The sequence below is a fragment of the Ranitomeya variabilis genome, chromosome 1, assembly GCF_051348905.1.
Source record: "Ranitomeya variabilis isolate aRanVar5 chromosome 1, aRanVar5.hap1, whole genome shotgun sequence".
In the NCBI taxonomy this organism is placed as follows: domain Eukaryota; kingdom Metazoa; phylum Chordata; class Amphibia; order Anura; family Dendrobatidae; genus Ranitomeya; species Ranitomeya variabilis.
Genome location: NC_135232.1, coordinates 723151646 through 723170584, shown reverse-complemented (window position 1 = coordinate 723170584; position 18939 = coordinate 723151646). Strand labels below are relative to the sequence as shown.

At 43.9% G+C, this 18939-nt stretch overlaps 2 protein-coding genes across 4 annotated transcripts in view; one reads left to right on the top strand and one right to left on the bottom strand.

Moving 5' to 3' along the window:
* LOC143798623 (protein kinase C theta type-like) overlaps window positions 1–18939 on the bottom strand; it is a 1028586-nt gene that overhangs the window by 316527 nt on the left and 693120 nt on the right. The gene's annotated exons all lie outside the window — the stretch shown is intronic.
* TTC7B (tetratricopeptide repeat domain 7B) overlaps window positions 1–18939 on the top strand; it is a 152798-nt gene that overhangs the window by 85766 nt on the left and 48093 nt on the right. For all 3 annotated transcript variants that reach the window (XM_077267669.1, XM_077267673.1, XM_077267678.1), the window contains exon 4: window positions 17650–17780. In XM_077267669.1, coding sequence (XP_077123784.1) covers window positions 17650–17780 — 131 coding nt within the window. The remainder of the gene's footprint in view (window positions 1–17649; window positions 17781–18939) is intronic.

Sequence of the window (18939 nt, the reverse complement as noted above, 5' to 3'; positions counted from 1 at the left end):
GATTCCTTGGTGTACGCCATTTCCCCTTTGCTTGTCTGCCTCTACCCTGGTACCCTACAAAGTTATCGGTGCGTTCTGTATCCGAGGTATCAATATCGGATGACGATACCTCAATGGGGGTTCTGGATTGATAGCTATACGCTTTGTTATCTTTGAATTCCCCAAAATCACGCATAAATTGTGTGTGTTTCCGATCCTTCAAATTTGATTGAAACTTTTCAACCGATGTTTGTAGGATACCCTCCCTTCTGATAAAATCAGGGTCCGATTTATGTTTTTCGACTCTTTCTATCAGACTGTTAAGTTTTTTTGTAGAGTCCTCAAACAGCTTTTGCTCCTCAATCAAGAGAAGCTGCATAAAACGCAGTGAGGCCTTGACGGACTCCTTGGTCCAGGCAGTTAGTAACTGGGGGTTCCCGGTTCGGGGGGACGGTTGTATGTTGATTCGAAAGCCTTTAGGCACGATTTTGTTCTTAATGTAATTTTCCAACCCTTTTATCTCCCACAACGACTTTATATTTTCTTTGTACCCCCAATATACCTCCTTAAACAGGGTTTTGAGAGAGGGGTTGTCTGCACTTTCTGGGGGAGTACGGTCAGTAGAGAAGACCTGGCTTGCGTCCTGTGCCCACAGATCCACATTTATGGGAGCCGACAAAAAGCCAGCCATGTCCTAAACTCAACAACTCAAAAACAAAAAATTGATGTATTAAGGAATTAAATTAATTTTTGTGAACATAAACTCCTATAAAACTGAATTTTTATTATAAATATTTAAAAAGATCACCCACCCTTACTTCTTAACCCGGTAAATATTCCTGCCCTATTGATGAGCGGAGTTTGTGATAGTAGCAGCAATCAGGGTGGTTATTTAAGTCCACTTGCTATGACCGCCGAGACGGGTCATTTTCTATCTTTTTCATCCGGACTCGGTTAGCATCTATGGCATCTATTTACCTCCTGATGAACCGCAAATTGCGGGGAAACGCGTCGGGATACATTCGGATCAGATAAGTTTGATTCCCAGTATTATCTCGCTATTTACTTCTTTCCACTATGGTATTTGTCAGTATGACATTGTCTCAGCAAATCGTTCTGGGATACCCTCAGGTTTAATGGTACTAAGTCCTAGAAGGGCATATATATGATGTGTATTACTGTGGAAAGTGTCTTTGGTGGGAGCAGTATTAATGGCTGATCACGGATGTTTTTGTTGTTGTATCTTTAATTTTGTCATACAATATTCCTGCTGAATTAGGTCTATTAAGTGTTTATATCCAAAAGACTCTCTTCATCCCTATTCTGTTCGCATATTGTTTTCCAACCTTGTGGCAAGGGTTGTGATAGGGAAGTCAGGGATAGACTATGGTGAGTGGGGGCGCCAGATCGCTCTTTAGGGTACCAACCCCCACAGTAAGGTAGGCAATCAGTTAGGCCGATTGCAGGGATTTTGTAGGCAAATTTTGGTCATTTATTGATGGTATTTAACCTGTTTAGTCACACTGGGTGGGTGATCTTTTTAAATATTTATAATAAAATTCAGTTTTATAGGAGTTTACCGCCGAATCTGCAGGAATTTTATAGACAGTCTGATATGGTTATTAATATGGAAAAGGGTATTTATGAAAAAAGGAAAAGTATGAAAACTTTTGAAACACTTTGGAAACCTTGGATGGAGAGGAACTGATTCCAGAGGGATGTTTTATTATGTAAGCAATGTATGCTATTGTCCTATTCTTGTTTATAAAGGCTTTAAGGGAGGAGGGAGGGAGGGTGGGGAACTGGGGGATTGTTTCAAAATGTTTGTAAACATGTTTATTCTCCTTTGCTGACACAATTGTGTGTAGTTGTCAATTTGAATATTGTTAATATAAATTATCTGATTTGAAAAAAAAAATAGATGACCTCACATCTGACCTAATTACGTTAAGGCTAGAGAACAACCTCTCTACACTAACTTGGGTTGGTGGCAAAGCAGTAACCACATGGGCAACATGTCTAACAATTTCAGGGTATAAAGGAATTGCCTCGTGTACAGTCAGTTTTGATAAAACGATTGAACTTTTCTACTTCTTTGAGAGCAAGTGAAAAATTTTGCTGAAACATGGTCAATCTGTTTTCTATGGGAGTGGAATCTTTTTCCCTGCAGCAACGCTTTGTCTGCTCCATGTCGTCCAAATACTTGTCGAAATCAAACTCCTCATCTGATGAGGATGATGGAACAGCAGCAGCAGCACTGGCAGGACCCGAGTCCTCTTGCTCTTGGCCTTCCTGTAGCCCACTATTCCTGCTACCTCAATCAAAGCTTCTTTTCCTTTAGTAAGCTATTGATCATCCAGCAATATACGATGACTCGGGTCCACATAAACAGCTTTCAGAAGAATTTTACTTTCTAATAGCAGTGTCTCTCTCCGTTTCATTGAAGCAGCAATGCCATCTGCAATTAAACCTCCTCTTTCGGACAGGCAAAACAAGTTCTTCCACGTTATAAAAATGCCAGGAGTTAAATCCTCAGCTTGTAACCTTGTAGTCACTGTAAATAGGTGATGAAGCAATTCCTTCAATTCAGCCACCTGTGTCCATTGACCTTCTTGTAGTGTTACCTGAGGGTTGGCCATATCTACAAGGAAGGGTTTCAGCTCAAGCAATCGCTCAACCATTAAATAGGTGCTGCCCCACCGAGTGGCTTCATCCACAATTGCCCCTTTTCCAGCACGTCTCTTCAAAACGGAATCAATTTTAGGGGTTCTGGCAGCAATAGCCAATATCATCACTTTGTTATTCAGAGTTCCAGCATGTTCCTCTTGCAGACTATCTCTTATTGCCAGCTGCAGCGTGTGCACAACACAGCACATGTGATGAATAGGAAAGAGGTGTAAAGCAGCTTCAACAAGATCATCTAATTGTAAAGAATCATCTTGCTGTTCTTCTGTAGTAATACCTGTTTGTTCCTCCGTTATGGGAACAGGACTGTGACCTTCCATCTCCAACATACTGAATGTGAAATGTTCTTCTAGCTGCTGTTCACCTTCATTATTCTCATTCATCAATTTAATTGTACTTATGTTTGAAGCATGATCAGTTACATTAGCAAGAACCTGTTCTTTTTTGAGTTCATAATCTTGCAGAACTTTTTCCACTAAGGCAGGGGTGGGGAACCTTTTTCCAGTCGCGGGCAATTTGGAAATTTCTACCATCATTCGGGGGCCACACAAAAATGATCACCTTGAAAATTACCCTGGTATATTTAGTAAAACTCACCCTTAATGTGACGGCTGGAGCTGCTTCTCTTTTATGCAGCTGTGATGTTAGGTGATACTGATCATGTTGCTTCTCACAGCTGCTTTTCCAGGTTTGTGTCGGCCAGAAGAGCAGTCAACTTTTTGTCATAATAAGTTTTGTAAGTCATATACATCACATAGGAGATGCTGAAACTACTGTATATACATCACATAGGAGATGCTGAGACAGCTGTATATATACCACATGGGAGACGCTGGGACTGCTGTATATACATCACACAGGAGACGCTGAGACTGCTGTATATACATCACTTAGGAGACACTGGGACTGCTGTATATACATGACACATGAGACGCTGGGACTGCTGTATATACATCACACATGAGACGCTGGGACTGCTGTATATACATCACACAGGAGACGCTGGGACTGCTGTATATACATTACACAGGAGACACTGGGACTGCTGTACATACATCACACAGGAGACGCTGGGACTGCTGTATGTACATCACAGGAGACACTGGGACTGCTATATATACATCACATAGGAGAAGCTGGACTGCTATACATACATAACATAGGAAACATTGAGACTGCTATATATGCATCACAGAAGACTCTGGGGTCATATAAATTACAGGAGGGGATAAGGGGGCATAGATATCACAGGAGATGCTGGGACATTCATCACTGGGTAGGCTGGAGGGAATAGACATCACTAGGAAGCACAGACAGCACTGGGGGTATATATGTCCCTGGGGGGGAATATACATCACTGAACGGGTCACATACATCACTGGGGGCTATATATATCATAGGTCGGGGGATATACAGCACTTTTGGGGTAAATCTAGCACTGGGGAATATATACATCACTTGGGGGCACATACAGCCGTGGGGGGATATACAGCACTGAGGGAACGGGCATCGCCGGGGAGGCACATAGGTCACCGGGGTGGGGGGCTCATAGATCACTGAGGGGGTACATAGCAGGAGGGGACAGAGTTCTCAGGGGGCACAGAGATTACATGGGAGCACAAATATCACAAGTATAACGGGGGCACAAAGCTGGGAGCCAAAGATATCACAGGGGTGCACGTAGCTGGGAGGCACAGAGATCACAGGGGGGCGTATAGCTGGGGGGCACAGATCACAGGGAAGCATATAGCTGAGGGCACAGATCATAGGGGAGCTCATAGCTGGAGGGCATAGATCACGGCATATTGCTGGGGGGCACAGAGATCACAGGGGAGCACAAAGCTAGAGGGCAAAGAGGTCACAGGGGGGGCATATAACTGGAGGGCACAATTCACAGGGCTGCATATAGCTGGGGAGTACAGAAATCACAGTTGGCACATAGCTGGGGGAACAGGGATCACGGGACATATAGCTCTGGGGCACATAGTTGGGTCCACAGAGATCGGGGCTGCACAATCACATGGGGCACATAGCTGGGGGGCACAAAGATCATAGGGGGTCACATAGCTGCATAGCTGGGAGGGCACATAGATCACAGGGCGGCACTTATCACCAGTAGAAAAGCACAGAGCCTCCGGCACAGAGATTGCTCTGGACTCAGCAGCAGCTCCTCTTCCGGGACAGGAGAGCATTGGGCGCTAACACCGCCCACCCAGATGACATCATCTTTCATGTGCAGGGCAAGGCTGCGTTCTATAATGAACGCTGTGTGCCGTGCACTTGGGGGTTAAAGGGTTAGCAGGATACGGCTGCCGCCCGAGCATTGGGGACCCCATGGACTTGCCCGCGGGCCATATGAAAGGTCACCTGCGTGCCGGAGGTTCCCCACCCCTGCACTAAGGTCTGGAGAAACTGGCTGCTGTGATGAGCTTTAGTATCTTTACTGCCAGTGTCTTAGTAACAATTATTTTGTTGTCACAAACACATTGAACTTTGATAGGAAAATAGTTCACTCTGTGACGTGTGCAGGCATCCATTTTAAAAAATACAAAGCATCTCTTGAGAGTCTTTTTAAGATCTTCCTTTTGGTTAAGGGCTTCTTCAATCACTAATTTTCTAACACTTTCTCTTTCCAGAGAAACACCAAGTTTGTGAGCCATTTCTCCATTAAAGGGCACCTGTCACCCCGTTTTTTCAGTATGAGATAAAAATACTGTTAAATAGGGCCTGAGCTGTGCATTACAACAGTGTATTTTGTGGACCCCGATTCCCCACCTATGCTGCCAAAATACGTTACCAAAGTAGCCGTTTTCGCCTGTCAATCAGGCTGGTCTGGTCAAAAGGGCGTGGTGTCTTCCCCCAGATCTTGCTTAGTTTTCTGTTGGTGGCGTAGTGGTGTGCGCATGCCCAAGGTCCCGAATCCACTGCACAGGGGAGTTAAAAGAGCGCGATGTGCACTATTTCATTGGTGATCGGTGGGGGCGGCCATCTTCCTTTGGCCGCGCGTGCGCAGAAGCGGCGCTCTGCTGGCCGCGGCTTCAGGAAAATGGCCGTGGGATGCCGCGCGTGCGCAGATAGAGATCGCGGCGGCCATTTTCCTGAAGCCGAGTTCGCATCTCGGCTTCAGGAAAATGGCCGCCGCGATCTCCGTCTGCGCACGCGCGGCATCCCGCGGCCATTTTCCTGAAGCCGCGGCCAGCAAAGCGCCGCTTCTGCGCACGCGCGGCCAAAGGAAGATGGCCGCCCCCACCGATCACCAATGAAATAGTGCACATCGCGCTCTTTTAACTCCCCTGTGCAGTGGATTCGGGACCTTGGGCATGCGCAAACCACTACGCCACCAACGGAAAACTAAGCAAGATCTGGGGGAAGACACCACACCCATCTGACCAGACCAGCCTGATTGACAGGCGAAAACGACTACTTTGGTAACGTATTTTGGCAGCATAGGTGGGGAATCGGGGTCCACAAAATACACTGTTGTAATGCACAGCTCAGGCCCTATTTAACAGTATTTTTATCTCATACTGAAAAAACGGGGTGACAGGTGCCCTTTAAGAGCTGTAAAAGCTTGTGCAAATCACAGGTCTGCAAAAAAAAATTTTTCAAGAGCTGTTTTGGTTATTCCACGTAATCTTTATGTTTTTAAGTGCGCAGAATCCGAAAATGACCTCCGTTTTGTCATAGGACATCACGTTTTCTGACAATTTAAGTAACTATATTAAATAAGACAATACCTCAAAATAAATGAAAATAGACTCATAAAATTAATTTTATATTACAAATGTTTCATGAAAATCATTTTTTAACTGCAATGAGCTCACTAACGCACACTAAAATCGATTCTTCTTCCCTTTGAGGCTTCTCTTGGTACATTTACGCTTGTGAGTAGCATCAGGAATGTCTCTCTGAAGCGTCCAACAGTAGTCTGCCATCATTGCAATGCTCCATCTTCCCTGGTATCTTCTTTCCATCTCTTTAATGTCCTGGTGGAATCGTTCACCTTGCTCTTCACTCACCGCTCCCAAATTTTCAGGAAAGTTGTCAAGGTGGGAATGGAGGAAATGCACTTTCAAACTCATCAGACAACCTAAAGCTTGAAATGCTTTCAGCATTCGTCCGACGATTTTTTTGTAGTCAGGGTCTTGTATATCTTCAATGCATTGATGTGAATTAATTAATAGTAATTTTGACTTTCAAAACCCTAAGATAAAAAAAATACCAAAAATTGAGAAAAATATACTAAATTTGAAGAGAATTTTGCATTTTGTGGCAAATGCTAACGTCCAGGATTTTTTTCAATATTTTTTTCAATATTTGTTTCGTTTTCAGCACACCAAAATACATGGAAATTAGATGAAAATAATCAAACTGCTTTTTAGCCGCAGACCTGTGTTATGATAATGGTACACATTCCTTCACAACAAACTCGATGAGCTGTCTTTTAACCCCTTCCCGACATGCGCCATACTGAGTTCCCGCAAACCGCAGTACTAGTACGGCAGCAGGATAGCGCGGTCTCACAGTGAGCACAGCAGCGATCGCGTGCGGGTGTCAGGTCAGCTAGCGCCGATCGTGGGCATTTCACCCCTCTGATGCCGATGTTAGTAGTGACAGCGACATAGAGGGGCATCATGCAGGGACGGGGGCTCCCTGCGCTCTCCCACCGGAACAACGCGATGCGATCGCGTTGTTCCGGTGTTCTGGAAGGAGTCCCCGGATCCAAAATGGCCACCTGTCAGATTGGTGATCTGGCACAGTGCTATGCAAAGTGTCAGATCAGCGATCTGATGTACCATAGTGATGTCCCACCCTGGGACAATGTTATAAAGTGTAAAAAAAAAAAATAAATAAATATTTTCCAATAAATCCATTTATTTATGTAAATAAAAAAAACAAACCAAAGTACACATATTTGGTATCGCCGCGTCCGTAATGACACGCTCTATAAAACTATCCCACTAGTTAACCCCTTCAGTGAACACTGCAAAAAAATAAAAAATGAGGCAAAAAACGCTTTATCATACTGCCGAACAAAAAGTGTAATAAAATGTGATCAAAAAGACAGATATCAAAAAACATGGTACCCCTGAAAACGTCATTTTGTCCCGCAAAAAAAAGCTGCCATACAGCATCATCAGCAGAAAAATAAAAAAGTTATAGCTCTCAGAATAAAGCGATGCAAAAACAATTATTTTTTATATAAAATAGCTTTTAGTGTGTAAAAGCGCCAAAACATAAAAAAAATATAAATGAGATATCGCTGTAATCGTACTGACCCGAAGAATAAAACTGCTTTATCAATTTTACCAAACGTGGAACAGTATAAACGCTCCCCCCTAAAAGAAATTCAGGAATTGCTGGTTTTTGTTCATTCTGCCTCCCAAAAATCGGAATAAAAAGCGATCAAAAAATGTCATGTGCCTGAAAATGGTACCAATAAAAACGTCAACTCATCCCGCAAAAAAACAAGAACTCACATGACTCTGTGGGCCAAAATATTGATAAATTATAGCTCTTAAAATGTGGTGATGCAAAAAACTTTTTTTTTGCAATAAAAAGCGTCTCTTAGCATGTGACAGCTTCCAAACAAAAACACGCTATAAATAGTAAATTAAACCCCCCTTTATTACCCCCTTAGGGAAAAATAATAAAATTAAAAAAATTTATTTAATTCCATTACGGTTAGGGTTGGGGCTAAAGTTAGGGTTAGGGCTGGGGCTAAAGTTAGGGTTGGGGTTGGGGCTTAGGTTAGGGTTTGGATTATGTTTACGGTTGGGTTAGGGTTGGGATTAGGGTTAGGGGTGTGTCGGGATTAGGGTTAGGGGGTGTGTCGGGGTTAGGGGTGTGGTTAGGGTTGAGATTAGGGCTGGTATTAGGGTTAGGGGTGTGTTGGGGTTAGGGGTGTGGTCAGGGTTATGGTTAGGGTTGAGATTAGGGTTACGGTTGAGATTAGGGTTAGGGGTGTGTTCGGGTTAGGGGTGTGGTTAGGGTTATGGTTGGGATTAGGCTTAGGGGTGCGTTGGGGTTAGGATTGGAGTTAGAATTGGGGGTGTTTCCACTATTTAGGCACATCAGGGGCTCTCCAAATGCGACATGGCGTCCGATCTCAATTCCAGCCAATTCTGGAATTTCACGGCTCTGCATTATAAACTTTAGCGAAACACTTGGGGATTCAAAGTTCTCACAACACATCTAGATAAGTTCCTTGGGGGTCTAGTTTCCAGTATGGGGTCACTTTTGGGAGTTTCTACTGTTTAGGTACATCAGGGGCTCTGCAAACGCAACGTGATGCCCGCAGACCATTCCATCAAAGTCTGCATTCCAAAACAGCGCTCCTTCCCTTCCGAGCTCTGCCATGTGCCCAAACGGTGGTTCCCCCCCCCCCCCCCACATATGGGGTATCGGCGTACTCAAGACAAATTGGACAACAACTTTTGGGGTGCAATTTCTCCTGTTACCGTTGGGAAAAAATTGTGGGCTAAAAGATCATTTTGTGGAAAAAAAAAAAGATTTTTTAATTTTCACGGCTCTACATTCCAAACTTTAGTGAAACAATCGGGGGTTCAAAGTGCTCACCACACATCTAGATAAGCTCTAGGTCTTATTTCCAAAATGGGGTTACTTATGGGGGGTTTCCAATGTTTAGGCACATCAGGGACTCTCCAAGTGCGACATGGTGTCTGATCTCAATTCCAGCCAATTTTGCATTAAAAAGTCAAACGGCACTCCTTCCCTTCCGAGCTCTGCCATGCGCCCAAACAGTGGTTTACCCCCACATACGGGGTATCGGCATACTCAGGACAAATTGCACAACAACTTTTCGGATCCATTTTGTCCTGTTACCCTTGGGAAAATAAAAAATTTGGGGCGAAAAGATCATTTTTGTGAAAAAAATGTTTTTGTTTTTTTTTTTTTTAACTTCTCTACATTATAAACTTTTGTGAAGCACTTGGAGTTTCAAAGTGCTCACCACACATCTAGATTAGTTCCTTAGGGGGTCTGCTTTCCAAAATGGTGTCACTTGTTGGGGGGTTTCCACTGTTTAGGCATATCAGAGGCTCTCCAAACGCGACATGGTGTCCGATCTCAATTCCAGCAAACTGTGCTTTGAAAATTCAAATGGTGCTCCTTCCCTTCCGAGCTCTGCCATGTGCCCAAACAGTGGTTTACCCCCACATATGGTGTATCGGCGTACTCAGGACAAATTGTACAACGACTTTTGTGGTCCAATTTCTCCTGTTACCCTTGGTAAAATTAAACAGATTGGATCTGAAGTAAACATTTTGTGAAAAAGTTAAATGTTCAATTTTTTTTTTTTAAATATTCCAAAAATTCCTGTGAAGCACCTGAAGGGTTAATAAACTTCTTGGATGTGGTTTTGAGTACCTTGAGAGGTGTAGTTTTTAGAATGGTGTCACTTTTGGTCATTTTCTGTCATATAGGCCCCTCAAAGTCACTTCAAGTGTGAGGTGGTCCCTAAAAAAAAAATGGTTTTGCAAATTTTTTTGTAAAAATGAGAAATCGCTGGTCAACTTTTAACCCTTATAACTTCCTAACAAAAAAAACTGTTTCCAAAATTGTGCTAATGTAAAGCAGACATGTGGGTAATGCTATTTATTAACTATTTTGTATGATATGACTCTCTAATTTAAGGGCATAAAAACTAAAAGTTTAAAAATTGAGAAATTTTTGCCAAATTTCGTTTTTTTTTCACAAATAAATGCAAGTCATATCGAAGAAATTTTACCACTATCATAAAGTACAATATGTCGCAAGAAAACAATCTCAGAATCACCAGGATCCGTTGAAGCGTTTCGGAGTTATGACCTCATAAAGTGACAGTGGTCAGAATTGAAAAAAATGGCCTGGTCAGGAAGTTGAAAACAGGCTTCGGGGTGAAGGGGTTAAACACATCTGTTGTCATTGTTACAGTAACTTTGTCACTTACAAAATATCTTGTAACTGACATTTGAGACGCTCTTTCCTCCTCCTTTGCCTGGCGGGAAGTGCTGGTTTCTTGGTGCTGCTGTGATCTTTTTCAGTCACAGCTTTGTAAACTTCTGGGTTGCAGCATTATAAATGTCTTTTTAGATTGGAATCTCTTGAAGGAGCATTTTTACCACTGCCTGAGTATGCACTGATTTTGGCATCACAGCATTTGTTTTCATCTGTGTCATTTATACGCTGGCACACAAAATGTTTATTATCTTGAGTCACTGTGAAATGCTCAAATACAGAAGACTTCATAAGATGCTTCTTAGACATTTTGTAATTATGTAAATTCGCTCTAAAAATAATTTTGTCCTGTAAAAAAAATAAAATACTATACTTGCAAGAATAGGGAATCGTGTCCTGTATAATTTGGGATAGAAATAAAACAATCTTTTGCATAAATCAATAGCACAGATGATAAGTATAACGTTTGTAAAATTTTGGTAAATAGCTTTACTCTGACCTTTCAATGTCAAGGCTTGTCTCAGCAGTACAACTCAAGTATCAGAGTCAGGTATCAGACTCCAGTATTAGACTCAGGTATCAAAGTCACGTATCAGACTCAGGCATCAGACTCAGGCATCAGACTCAGGCATCAGACTCAGGCATCAGACTCAGGCATCAGACTCAGGCATCAGACTCAGGCATCAGACTCAGGCATCAGACAAAGTATTTCTGATGTTTGACTTTGATACTTGACCATGTCCTAAAATGAACACTTTACAGCAGGGTACAGCTCACTAAATGCTTCACATCATATCTCTTCACAGTCTATGAGGAGGGAGGGAGCATGTTTGTGCTGAATCACATTCCAGAACACACACAAATATATATGTCCTCATCGATCCTGTTACTGTATTTCTGAATTTGAGATGTTAGAAAACATTTTTTCCCCTTATATTCTATGTATAGTGTATATAAGAGCAGCTAATTTCTCCCAACAAACTAAAACATCAAGCATACAGAGACAACATATACTGGACTATTGATTTATGCACAGTTTATTGAAAGTTTAGATATGCTTTAGAAGTACTTACCTTCCTTATTTCTGCTTTCCTGTTCACTCCAGAAATTCTGAGATGAATGTAGCCTCACTACTTGTCATGAACATAAACTGCAGCACAGATTCATCTCAGCTAAAAGTCTAGACTTTAGATCAGGAATAGGACAGACATTTATAGGACATTTTATAACGTTACCAAATTCTAATGAAAAAAATATTCCCCACAAACTACATTGAACTACTGTACCCAATTTATTATATATTTTCAGAGTCGGTCCATTTTATACGCATGAAGATGGAAACTCCCTCGACTTGGTCTTCTCCCGGCTTTGCTCAGTGGACGATTTCACAAACTCCCCTCTCCCGCTCTCTGACCACAACCTTCTTTCATTCTCTATCAAGAACTGCCATCCCGCTCAGGTCACCCCCACTTTCCACACTTATAGAAACATACAGGCCATTAACACCCAGACACTTATGCAGAACTTGCAGTCCTCATTGGCCCCTATCTCCTCCATCTCATGTCCTGATTCTGCACTGAAGCATTATAATGAAACTCTCCAAAGTGCCCTGGATGAAATTGCACCTCCTATACATAGAACAACTCGGCACAGACGGCGACAACCGTGGCACATGCTGCAAACACATTTCCTACAGCAGTACTCCAGGTGCGCCGAACGTCTGGGGAGAAAATCTAATCTACCTGAAGATTTCATCCATTATAAGTTTATGCTTAAAACATACAACTCTGCCCTTCACCTCTCCAAACAAACCTATTTTAACACCCTCATCACCTCACTGTCCAATAACCCTAAACGTCTCTTTCACACTTTCCTTTCCCTACTCAACCCAAGTGTGCAGACCCCAACCACGGATCTCCACGCTGACGATCTGGCCAATTCAAAGAAAAAATTGACCACATTCGACAGGAAATTATCTCCCAATCCCTTCATACCATGCACTGTCCTCTTTTCCCCACTGCATCTAGTTCACTCTCTGACTTTGAACCAGTTACAGAAGTAATCAGGCTCCTTGCATCTTCTCGCCCGACCACTTGCACCAGTGACCCCATTCTGTCACATCTCCTCTAGTTACTTTCCCCGGCTGTCACCTCTCACCTAACAAAAATATTCAACCTTTCTCTCTCTTCCGGTATCTTTCCCTCCTCATTTAAGCATGCCATCATACACCCATTACTTAAAAAAAATCCCTCAATCAAAACTGTGCCACTAATTATAGACCTAGATAAAGACAATGAACACGGCACTCGAGGTTCCTATATGGTGCACAAGTCAGGTTTCCAGCCCGTCAATAAGGTAATCACAAATCACTTGGCACTCCGAAAAAATTTTTTTGCAAGCTGAAGATAAGTATTCCGTTTATTTGTGCATCCAGTTCAAAAATCTTTGAAGTGGATGCACAAATAAACGGAATACTTATCTTCAGCTTGCAAAAAAATTTTTTCGGAGTGCCAAGTGATTTGTGATTAACTAATTATAGACACCTGTCTCTAATCTTCCCTTCATCTCTAAACTCCTCGAACGCCTGGTCCACTCCCTTCTCATCCGCTATCTCTCAGATAACTCTCTTCTCAACCCTCTTCAATCTGGTTTCCGCTCTTAACACTCTACTGAAACTGCACTCACTAAAGTCTCTAATGATCTACTAACAGCTAAATCTAATGGTCACTACTCCATGCTGATTCTCTTGGATCTCTCCGCAGCATTCGATACTGTGCTCCTCCTCACTATGCTCATCTCCATCGGCCTCAAGGACACCGTTCTCTCCTGGTTTTTCTCCTACCTCTCTGACCGCTCCTTCACTGTATGTTTTGCTGGTTCCTCCTCCTCTCACCTTCCCCTTACTGTTGGGGTTCCTCAAGGATCAGTCCTAGGCCCCCTCCTCTTCTCTTTGTATACTGCCCCTATTGGACAAACAATCAGTAGATTTGGTTTCCAGTACCATCTCTATGCTGATGACACCCAATTATACACTTCTCCTGTTATCACGCCTGCCTTCTTAGGCTACGTTCACACTAGCGTTGTGCGCCGCTGCGTCAGCGACGCAACGCACAACGCACGCAAAAACGCGTCAAAACGCACGCAAAAACGCTGCGTTTTGCGACGCATGCGTCGGTTTTTGCCGAAAATCGGACGCAAGAAAAATGCAACTTGTTGCGTTTTCTTGGTCCGACGCTTGCGGCAAAAAAGACGCATGTGTCGCACAACGCAACAAAAAAAACGCATGCGTCCCCCATGTTAAGTATAGGGGCGCATGACGCATGCGTCGCTGCTGCGTCGCCGACGCAAACCCGACGCACATTAGCTTAACGCTAATGTGAACGTAGCCTTAGAAAACACCAGTGATTGTCTTACCGCCATCTTTAACATCATGTCCTCCCTCTATCTGAAACTGAACCTGTCAAACACTGAACTCCTCGTGTTCTCTCCCTCTACTAACCTACCTTTGCCTGACATTGCCATCTCCGTGTGTGGTTCCACCATTACTCCCAAGCAACATGCCCGCTGCCTTGGGGTCATCCTTGATTCTGAGCTTTCCTTCACCCCCCACATCCGATCACTGGCTCGCTCTTCTTATCTGCATCTCAAAAACATTTTTAGAATTCGCTCTTTTCTTACTTTCGACACTGCAAAAACTCACTGTTTCACTCATTCATTCTCGTTTGGACTATTGTAACTCTCTCTTAATTGGCCTCCCTCTTACCAAACTCTCCCCGCTCCAATCTGTCCTGAATGCTGCAGCCAGGATCATATTCCTCACCAACCGTTACACCGATGCCTTTACCCTGTGCCAGTCATTACACTGGTTATCCATCCACTCAAGAATCCAGTACAAAACTATTACCCTCATTCACAAAGCGCTCCGTGGCTCAGCACCACCCTACATCTCTTCCCTGGTCTCAGTCTACCACCCTACCCGTGCTCTCCGTTCTGCTAATGACCTCAGGTTAGCATCCTCAATAATCAGAACCTCCCAATCCCGTCTCCAAGACTTTTCACGTGCTTCGCCAATTCTTTGGAATGCACTACCCAGGTTAATAAGATTAATCCCCAATCGCCACAGTTTTAAGCGTGCCCTAAAAACGCATTTGTCCAGACTGGCCTACCGCCTCAACTCATTAACCTAACTATCCCTGTGTGGCCCATTCAAAAAACAAACAAACAAAAAAACCCTTAAACCTTAATCAGGTTCCTCACATCATGTTCTCATACATTTTATGCAGTTAACAGCCCTCTGTGTCTGTACTGTTACATACTTAGGCTGTTAACTGGTTCATGCAGCTTTACATGAACACCCGAGCCTTACACTATGGCTGGTCCGAACAATGAAAGCAATTGTTACCATCCACCTCTCGTGCCTCCCTTTTCCTATAGATTGTAAGCTTGCGAGCAGGGACCTCATTCCGATTGGTATCTATTTTGAACTTTGATTTTTGTTATGCTGTAATGTCTATTGTCTGTACAAATCCCCTCTATAATTTGTAAAGCGCTGCGGAATATGTTGGCGTTATATAAATAAAATTATTATTTATTATACCGACTCCGACTCCACAGCCCCGCTATCCATCACTAGAGATCAGCTTTCTATTCTCCTGATTATTCTTTTGTCGGTGACACATTGTCTCCTTCTCAGCTGTTCTCTCTGAACAGTAGTTCTGGGTGTTTGCGCTGTGCAGGCAGCAGGGGGCGCCGTATCCTCAGATTACGCTCTCCATTTCTCTGTGGCCCTGGATCGGATTGCATTCAGTCTCTGGTCTTGGTGACAAAGCGACAGTTTCTCTTGAATCTGATCCATTAATACCGTTATATCATTAGTGCCACTGAGTTATTACTGCAATGATTACACTTCTCGTATCAGCTGCAACGTGGGGATAGGACGCATACGAGAACAGTAATGTTAATGGGGATAAGCTGCAGCATATAGAGAGAATGAGCATAGCTAGAGCTGATGTGAAGCCTTTCCCCTATACAACATATAGGAAATTGTCTGAATAAAGCAAGAATGTTCCCATCCACTGTCAGTAACCAGAGGATTGTCATTAGCCTCTAGTGTGGTGTGACTGGGTTGTTGTCCCAGGCGTGGTGTCTGCTGCGGTTCTTCCCCTTTGCTCAACAGTGTATACAGTGTCCGCAGTGCTGCTCCTTCCTGCCGAGCATACAGCGAGTTCTGCTGCCTCAGCCCTCTAATCCCCATGTTCTAGCAGCGGCGCTGAGTCACTCTCCCTGCATTGTGGCTCCTTTCTCTGATGCTGCTGCCACAGGTACAAAGAAGCAGTTTTTATAATGGTGTCACTTTGGGGTATTTTCTGTTATATTGACTTCCCAAACTCACTTCAAATGTGAAGTGGTCCCTAAAAAAATGGTTTTGTAAATTTTGTTGGAAAAATGAGAAATCGCTGGTCAACTTTCTAACCCTTATAACTTCCAAACAAAAAAAAATAGTTGTGCTGATGTAAAGTAGACATGTGGGAAATGTTATTTATTAACTATTAAGTATGTTGTGTGACCCCACTCTCTGATTTAAGGGTCTAAAAATTAAAAGTTTAAAAATTGTAAAAATTTTAGTGTTACTTTTTTCACAAAAAATTTACTTTGGGACCAAATTTTTTTAAAATTTCACAAGGGTATCAGGAGAAAATGGACTACGAAATTTGTTGTGCAATTTCTCCTCAGTACGCCGACAAACCTAATGTGGGGAAAGCCACTTTTTAGGCGCATGGCAGGGCTCAGAAGGGAGGGAGCATCGTTTGACTTTTTGAGCGCAAAAATGGCAGGAATCAATGGTGGGCGCCATGTCGCGTTTGGAGACCCCCTGATCTACCTAAACAGTGGAAACCCCCAATTCTAACTCCAATCCTAACCCCAACACACCCCTAACCCTAATGCCAACCATAACCCTAACCACAAACCTAACCGTAACACACCCCTAACCCAAATGCCAACCCTAATTGTGATCACAACCCTAACCCCAACCCTAGCCCAATCCTAACGAAAAAATGGAAATAAATACATTTTTTTATTTTATTATTTTTACCAAACTAAGGGGGTGATAAAGAGGGGTTTGATGTCCTATTCTTTTTTATTTTAATCACTGATCAAATTGTACCAGTAGGAAAAATTTCCTATTGTTGCCGGGTGCCGGCCGGCAGATCTCAGCGAGCACACTGCGCCCGACATTTTCTTACCAGAAGAAGATGCCGATGACCGGGGGACAAGACCAGGAGTTGCAGGAGAGTACCAGGGACACCGGTGGTGCCGGGTGGGCTCGGGGGACCCCATTTCTCTCTCCTCTGATGTGCTAGATTATATCAGGGGAGAGAGAAATTAAATGGGAAATCGGACTCTTTTTTTTTTTTTGCGGTCGTCGTTATTCCATGAATAACGGTGATCGCAACACTGGGATGGGTAAAAACCGACCCGAATCATGTTCTCCGGGGTTCCAGCTACCCCTGGTAACCGAGACCCCGGAGAATTTACAATGCTAGGGGCACTATAACCTTATTTCTCAGCGCCGTTAAAAAGTGGCGCAGAGGATTAAGTACCCTTAACTGCCGCCGTTAAAGGGACGTTTTGGCGGTTATTAAGGGGTTACATTTTTTTTTTTCATTTTTATGTCAATAAATAAAATGTTCTACAAGTTTCTATTAGTTCTTTTAATTCCACCCAAGATCTCTGCTTGCTATCAGCACAAAGGAACATCATAACAACAGCAGCACAAAACTCTGTCCTCAGAGTTCGCTACAATGTATCACTGCAGGGAAAATACATTTATCAGGTGCTCTCAGTGCATAAAACCATTTGTTTTATCCAGAGGTTGAAAGTCTGTGCAGGGAAAGCTCTAACGCATCTGTGGTTTCTGCTGCTGATTTCACGATATAAGTTGTGGGGGGAAGGGGGAAGAGCAAAATGCGGATATAGCAACCTTCAACGAGCTCCGACTACCTGTATATGTTGTGTCAATTTTAGGTCTTTGTCTAGAAAAGCTGCCATATTCCTCCTCCACCAACAGTCTTCACGTGGATCGGGACCAAGATATCATCACGTGCTACGAGAAGTCTGGAGACATCGCCTTACTGTACCTGCAAGAGGTGGAGCGGGTGAGCACTCACTGAGGGCTATGAAGCCTTCATCCTGCGGGCCTCCAGCCATTAGAGAACCACAGTACCCAGCATGCTCTTGGAGCCTCCTGCTGTCAAGGCAGGACAGGGATGTTGACAGGGATGAGGATGGGACTTTTAGTTTTGCAACAATCGGAGGTCCACAGGTTGAAGTCCGCTGCTCTAGTGCAGTAACAAGATTATTGGATAAAGGTACCTTCACACTAAACGATATCGCTAGCGATCCGTGACGTTGCAGCGTCCTGGATAGCGATGTCGTTGTGTTTGACAGGCAGCAGCGATCAGGATCCTGCTGTGCCATCGTTGGTCATTGCTGAAAGTCCAGAACTTTTGTTTCGTCGCTGGATCTCCCGCAGACATCGCTGAATCGGTGTGTGTGACACCGATTCAGCGATGTCTTCACTGGTAACCAGGGTAAACATCGGGTTACTAAGCGCAGGGCTGCGCTTAGTAACCCGATGTTTACCCTGGTTACCACCGTAAATGTAAAAAAAACAAACAGTACATACTCACATTCCGGTGTCAGGTCCCTCGCCGTCTGCTTCCCGCACTGACTGTGAGCGCCGGCCGTAAAGTAAAAGCAGAGCACAGCGGTGACGTCACCGCTGTGCCCTGCTACTGCCGGCGCTCACACAGTGCAGGGAAGCGGACGCCGGGGGATGCGAATGTAAGTATGTACTGTTTGTTTTTTTACGTTTACGCTGGTAACCAGGGTAAACATCGGGTTACTAAGCGCGGCCCTGCGCTTAGCAACCCGATGTTTACCCTGGTTACCCAGTGACTTCGGCATCGTTGGTCGCTGGAGAGCTGTCTGTGTGACAGCTCTCCAGCGACCACACAGCGACGCTGCAGCGATCGGCATCGTTGTCGATATCGCTGCAGCGTCGCTTAGGGTACTGTCTCACAGTGGCACTTTTGTCGCTACGACGGTACGATCCGTGACGTTCCAGCGATATCCATACGATATCGCTGTGTCTGACACGCAGCAGCGATCAGGGACCCTGCTGAGAATCGTACGTCGTAGCAGATCGTTTGGAACTTTCTTTTGTCGCTGGATCTCCCGCTGTCATCGCTGGATCGTTGTGTGTGACAGCGATCCAGCGATGCGTTCGCTTGTAACCAGGGTAAACATCGGGTT